At 41.6% G+C, this 7,391-nt stretch overlaps 1 protein-coding gene across 1 annotated transcript in view; it reads left to right on the top strand.

Annotated features, from left to right (window-relative positions):
• The first annotated feature begins 447 nt into the window (after window positions 1-447).
• Window positions 448-7,391, top strand: part of adgrb3 (adhesion G protein-coupled receptor B3) — a 722,174-nt gene continuing 715,230 nt past the window's right edge. The window contains exons 1-2 of the mRNA XM_060916854.1: window positions 448-528; window positions 5,294-6,062. Coding sequence (XP_060772837.1) covers window positions 5,309-6,062 — 754 coding nt within the window. The 5' untranslated portion in view covers window positions 448-528; window positions 5,294-5,308. The remainder of the gene's footprint in view (window positions 529-5,293; window positions 6,063-7,391) is intronic.

The raw sequence follows: 7,391 nt of genomic DNA, 5'->3' as shown, positions 1-7,391 counted from the left end.
TGCTGGTGGAAGCCAGACGGTTTACTTAAAAAAAAAAAAAGGGTGAAGATGGTGAGAGACGGAGCGCGAGAGGAGCTCGCGCGCGCATCGTCTCAGTGGCAGTGACGCGCTACTGCAGCTCGCGCACTCAGAACGCGTCTCTCTCTCTCTCTCTCTCTCTTTCCAGCAAGCGTCCGCACCATCCGGAAACGATTCCGCTCTTTTACCCTGCCACTATCTAAGAGGCAACCGAGAGTCGACATACCTTTACGTTTGTAGATTGTGTTTTGAGGGAGATCTCATATTAGTGTTGCGCCACGCGTTTGATCTCGTTTTGGCTCCGTTTTAGGCGAAAAAAAAAAAATGGAAGGTGGGAGATGAGCCGCGTCCGAGCTGAACGTGTTTGTGTCCGTTAATCCATCTTGTTGCATCGGATTCGTGTCGTGGGCAATGGAAAATCTCGATTGGCAAAACAGCATCGTATTTTGTCGTTTCTGAAGAATGTCTTCAAGTATGAGGGAAAAATAGCCATAGCTTCTGGAGTGTAAGGTAAATTATTATTATTATTATTATTATTATTATTATTATTATTATTATTATTATTATTATTCATCTAAGTGTCGAAGGTATGTCAGTGAGTTGCATTGGCACGTCATTGTCTCCGCGTTTGATTAATGCAGCGCAACTACGCCAAATTTTTCGAGGACTCCCATGATGGACGGGGAATCAAGCGCGCAATATTCGGCTTTTTGGGTTTAATAAAATGGAAAAAAAAAGAGCTTTGGCACTAACACGAGCGTACATGGTTAAATCTGTTCATGTTCGAATAGAAAAGTGTTGAAGCAGCTGGTGTTTCTTGTAGACGGTCTGCTTTGCATTATCGCAAGATAACTGCGGCATTCAAGTCGGCTAAAGCAGTGAGACAGCTTAAATGCCGTGCGTAAGCACTCGGATGCTCCATTCTGGGGAATCGTGTAGCGTTCGCATAATAAAGTATATGAACGGCATCACACACACAGCAGCACAGTACACTGCACACAACTGCAGTGGCTGCAGGATTAATGCAACCAGGACATTGAAAATAATTCCCCCTCCCTTCTCTCTGAGGCTTCCAGAATACTCAAATGCATTTCACTCAAGACATAAAATGTATCCAATGCAGCCAGTTCATATCAAAGTTTCGTGTCCAGCAGTAACGCGTCCAGTTGCGCTGTGAAAGTCTGCTGCATGTTAGTTCAGTAATTTGCGACGCGTCTGTATCTCTGGCTGCTATTTCCATCGTCGGTTGTTTTTTTTTTTTGGATTTTCCGACAGCACCACTGCAGTGACTTGCCATGCATTTCTAGTTTACATGGACACTGAATCGAACCTTACCAAGTGGCTTCTCTGTTCAAACGGAGAAAAGTGAGATAGCTGCATTTACATTAATGCGACTCACCAATTTCATCCTTAGACTTGGCAGTGTTTTTATCCAGCCAAAAATGATTCGAAGCCTCCATACATTGCAGATAATCAGCTGTTTCTCTCCGAGGCTCTGAATATGATTCGACCTTATACGAGGACATTATCGATGTTGCGTTGTTGATACAGGCGCTGGTGTTAAACACGCCTCCAAAATACCTTTCTAAAGACAGGATTCATGTCAGATATTAATTTAATGATAATTCCTATCTTCACGGGTGTGCGTGTGCCAAAAAGTGAGTCTGAATTTATTGGGAACCACAAGGTGGCAATGTTTATCTAAAATAACTTTCTTCTCGGCAAAAGGGGAAAAATTATTATTTTGTACAATATGCAATATAATGGCAAATAGGAAATAAACACATTTTCCTAACCAGCTTTCTACTTAGCAAGTTTATTTTGGAACGTTAATTGTAAGCTTCGGTTGGCTGTGGAGGACATTTTGTTGGCATGGTTAGGGTCCAGAGGTCACTGCAAATCAATACAATGCTATTGTGCCGATCATCTTTATGCTGCAATGAAATATTTCTATTTTGATAGGAGTAGTCTCTTTCAGAATGGCAGTGTCCCATTCACAGGGTCCAGTGGCATGAATACTTTGATGAGTATAAAAATTCATGTAATTCATAGGCCATGACTTTTGCAGTCACCGGATCCAGTGCTTTCCACCACCATCATTAAAACATCAATTGAGGAAGAATCTTTTGGGATGATGGTGTCATCCCTCCAGTACAAGTATTTATAGAATCTCACATAGAAGCTGTTCTGGCCCAACACTATACTACAAGACTTCATGTTGATTTTTCCTTTTTAATTGCTCCCTCTCGATGCATATGTGGGCAGCTCGGTGTAGTGGTTAGCACTGTCGCCTCATGGCAAGAAGGTTCTGGGTTTGCACCCAGTGGCCAACAGGGGCCTTTCTATGTGGAGTTTGCATGTTCTCTCCGTGTCTGCGTGGGTTTCCTCCGGGTGCTCCAGTTTCCCCCACAGTCCAAAGACATGCAGGTTAGGTTGATTGGTGGCTCTAAATTGACCGTAGGTGTGAATGTGAGTGTGAATGGTTGTTTATCTCCATGTGTCAGCCCTGTGATGACTTGTCCAGGGTGTACACCGCCTCTTGCCCATAGGCCAAGTTTACATTAGACCGTATCTGTCTCGTTTTCTTCGCGGATGCACTGTCCGTTTACATTAAAATGCCTGGAAACGCCAGGAAACGGTAATCCGCCAGGGTCCACGTATTCAATCCAGATCGTGTCTGGTCCGGTGCTGTGTAAACATTGAGAATACGCGGATACGTGGATACGCTGTGCTGAGCTCTAGCTGGCGTCGTCATTGGACAACGTCACTGTGACATCCACCTTCCTGATTCGCTGGCGTTGGTCATGTGACGCGACTGCTGAAAAACGGCGCGGACTTCCGCCTTGTATCACCTTTCATTAAAGAGTATAAAAGTATGAAAATACTGCAAATACTGATGCAAATACTGCCCATTGTGTAGTTATGATTGTCTTTAGGCTTGCCATCCTTCCACTTGCAAGTGGTAAGTGACTTGCGCACAGCAGCTCAGTCCCGAATCACTGCTCGTGCACTCCACTCGCGCGCTCTGTGAGCTGCGCAGGGCCGGAGTGCGCACCCTCCAGAGGGCACTCGCTGTTCAGGGCGGAGTGATTTGGAGCGCAGCCGCTGAGGAGGAAGTGATGAGCCGCACTGACACATTTCAACTTACGTGCCGAATTAGTCATGTGATTAGCGTATCCATGTATTGGCGTTGCTGTGTGCACGCGAATCGTGTATTGGCGTTGCTGTGTGCATGCTAATCGTTTTTAAAAACGTTAATCTGATGATCCGCTGATACGGTCTAATGTAAACCCCACCATAGTCAGCTGGGATAGGCTCCAGCTTGCCTGCGACCCTGTAGAACAGGATAAGCCGTGACAGATAATGGTTGGAGATATATGTGTGTGTGTGTGTGTGTGTGTGTGTGTGTGTGTGTGTGTGTGTATATCCCTTGATCAAATAAAAAAAAATCCAGTGCAGGGATTGGCCAAGGATGGCTCACATGACATAAAATAGTTCCACAAATGATAAAGCAATGTATCTTGTGACGTCCAAAATTTTAAAAACTCAATATGGTGTGAGTCAGTCATGGTATATTCTAGATATACCATGAACTGACATCACAATTTCAAGCTATATGGCTGAATCGAGTCACAGCTGTGGCTCCATGAGCATTTCTGTGTGTGTAGATCTACGTATCATGATCATGCCTAGCAAGTTACATTGCACGTGCGCAGGTTGAGGGTCTCTCCGACATAAACAACAAACATGGCTGCCTCCAGTGAGTTTATGCTGACATTCAATATTAACACTTTTAGCTTGGAATTTTTTGACGAGGGATATAAATCAAATATACCATGCACTGAGAGGCACCAGTAATTATGGATTCTCTTCGGTGATTGGTGGAGTAAGCTGCACCCCTAAGAACTATGCTGCTATCTATGCCAATCACCTCAGAGAATCCATAATTTCAACCAGAGCCTCTCAGTGCATGGTGTGTCTGTGTGTGTGTACAGTGGCGTTTGAAAGTTTGTGAACCCTTGAGAATTTTCTCTATTTCTGCATAAATATGACCTAAAACATCATCAGATTTTCACACAAGTTCTAAAAGTAGATCAAGAGAACCCAGTTAAACAAATGAGACAAAAATATTATACTTGGTCATTTATTTATTGAGGAAAATGATCCAATATTACATATCTGTGAGTGGCAAAAGTATGTGAACCTCTAGGATTAGCAGTTAATTTGAAGGTGAAATTAGAGTCAGGTGTTTTCAATCAATGGGATGACAATCAGGTGTGAGTGGGCACCCTGTTTTATTTAAAGAACAGGGATCTATCAAAGTCTGATCTTCACAACACATGTTTGTGGAAGTGTATCATGGCACGAACAAAGGAGATTTCTGAGGACCTCAGAAAAAGTGTTGTTGATGCTCATCAGGCTGGAAAAAGTTACAAAACCATCTCTAAAGAGATTGGACTCCACTAATCCACAGTCAGACAGATTGTGTACAAATGGAGGAAATTCAAGACCATTGTTACCCTCCCCAGGAGTGGTCGACCAACAAAGATCACTCCAAGAGCAAGGCATGTAATAGTCGGCGAGGTCACAGAGGACCCCAGGGTAACTTCTAAACAACTGAAGGCCTCTCTCATATTGGCTAATGTCCATGAACTGAATCTCAAGGGAAGGTGGGTCATGCAGCAAGACAACGACCCTAAGCACACAAGTCATCCTAACAAAGAATGGTTAAAGAAGAATAAAGTTAATGTTTTGGAATGGCCAAGTCAAAGTCCTGACCTTAATCCAATCGAAATGTTGTGGAAGGACCTGAAGCGAGCAGTTCATGTGAGGAAACCCACCAACATCCCAGAGTTGAAGCTGTTCTGTATGGAGGAATGGGCTAAAATTCCTCCAAGCTGGTGTGCAGGACTGATCAACAGTTAGCGGAAATGTTTAGTTGCAGTTATTGCTGCACAAGGGGATCACACCAGATACTGAAAGCAAAGGTTCACATACTTTTGCCACTCACAGATATGTAATGTTGGATCATTTTCCTCAATAAATAAATGACCAAGTATAATATTTTTGTCTCATTTGTTTAACTGGGTTCTCTTTATCTACTTTTAGGACTTATGTGAAAATCTGATGATGTTTTAGGTCATATTTATGCGGAAATATAGAAAATTCTAAAAGGTTCACAATCTTTCAAGCACCACTGTATATAGTATATAAAATGGTCAATGAATTATTTTGACAGTGAACCCTTATTTAATTTTCTCTTTCTTTTTTTCAGGCCAAATGACATAGGATGAAGGCTGTTCGCAATTTGTTGATTTATATATTCTCCACCTATCTATTGGTTATGTTCGGATATACCAGTGCCCAAGATTTCTGGTGTTCCACACTGGTTAAGGGAGTTATTTATGGATCTTACTCTGTGAATGAGATGTTCCCGAAGAACTTCACAAACTGCACATGGACACTGGAAAATCCTGATCCTACCAAATACAGCATCTACCTGAAACTCTACACCCGTGAGATAAGTTGCTCCGAGTTCTCCCTTTTGGCTTACCAGTTCGACCACTTCTCTCATGAGAAAATAAACGAACTCTTAAAGATCAATGAATCCATTGTGTACCTGTGTGATGCAAAGAATATTTACGTGTTTTTGCATTATGACAAAAATTTTGTCCAGATACGACGGGTGTTTCCCTATGACTACAACGGATTGGTTGCAAAGAAAAAGGAGGATGATGAGAAGTCAGTGGTGGAGTTTGTGGTTTTAAACAAGGCAAGCCCAAGCCAGTTTGGATGTCAGGTCTTATGCATGTGGTTGGAAAATTGTTTGAAGGGAGAGAAAGGGTCAGTGGAGTCGTGTGGAATAGTGTACTCCAAATGTACTTGCCCTCAGCATTTGGGTGATGGGGAATCTGAGAGTGTCTTAATGCTCAGCAATGTGGTGCTGCCTTTAAATCCACGGACGGAAGGGTGCTTAACGGCGCAGCTGCGCACACCACATGCGTGCAATCTGACTGCAGAGGTCAAACGACCATCCAAGGAGGGTGAGTATGGTACATGCCCACTCTTTGGGTTGCACCTTACACATGCTTCAAACAGTGTTTGTGATAATTATCTATATGTTTGGTGAAATGATAAAACTGCAGCCATTAAAGCCAGTGTCTTAGAACCACAGCACATTGCTTATTGTCTTAAATAAAATGAAGCCAAGCACTTTTTGTTTGCCACAAAATGAATTCCTAAACAATTGAGCATAATTCATAGGTTATACTGGTTATACTGTCTCAGCAGTAACATATTTTATTGTGTGATATGATGGGGTGTGTGGCAAGTACTGCATGAACTCCATTTTGATTATAAGTCATACAATTGCTTAACATGGAAGCTAATGGGGAAGTATATAATAAAGTGTATTTATTTTAAATTTTAAACTTGGTTATATTTGATCGAGCTTTACACATTATATATGTTGAGATTTTTAAGGGTATATTTTCAACTGTGTAGATATTGTTACGCACTTTTTCAGAATTTTTAATCTTTGTACATTACAACAGACAATTTTTAGGTTCCCTAATATGATAATGATTTTTATTATTATTATTATTGCTTTTGGTCATGATGGGGTTATGAAACATAATTCAAAAGCATCTACCTATACAATTACAGTGGCAAATTTCTCTATTTGAAGGAACAACCTCGAAAAATGGCTTTCACGAGAAGGACTGTATCACACAAATTTGGAAATTAATCGTGGTTCATACCAGTGATAGCTCAGCATTAACCAACATGTGGAAGCTCATGGGTGGGACAGCTAGATGTGATTGAATATTAGCACACATGTTTCATTCCAACACATAGATTCAAGAATAATAAATCAGAGAGAGAGAGAGAGAGAGAGAGGAGTACTCTGTGTTGAAGGAACCCTTCAGTGGCATTCTGTTTTCACAAGCTGAAAGTAATAACCCGCTAGGGAACAAGTGCCAGCCTTTGTGAGCTAATGTAAAACTGTGCTTTAGCAGTATCCAAGTTGAGTTCAAAATAATATGCTCTTCTTTTTTTCTTACCCTTTTTTCCCCAGTATGCTACATTTTTGCTTTCTGACTTAGTACATTGATTTCACGTGTGTGAAATTATTGATGGCCTTTTACAGATAGCAGACTTCAAGCCAAATATGACTAGATATAGGGAAGTAAGGGTCAGTTATTGCAATTGCAGGTGTATGGTGTGCCAAAAGTATCTCAACTGTAAGTTGATTTAAGACTTTCACAGCATTTGGAATCTGAGAAAAAAATGGCTTGTACAACATTTAAATTTTAGGCCAAAACTGTCCAAAGCAATATCATGTGTAAGATACACTGGCGCTTGAAAGTTTG

The sequence above is a fragment of the Neoarius graeffei genome, chromosome 3, assembly GCF_027579695.1.
Source record: "Neoarius graeffei isolate fNeoGra1 chromosome 3, fNeoGra1.pri, whole genome shotgun sequence".
NCBI classification, from domain to species: domain Eukaryota; kingdom Metazoa; phylum Chordata; class Actinopteri; order Siluriformes; family Ariidae; genus Neoarius; species Neoarius graeffei.
This window is presented reverse-complemented; position numbering and strand designations above follow the sequence as displayed.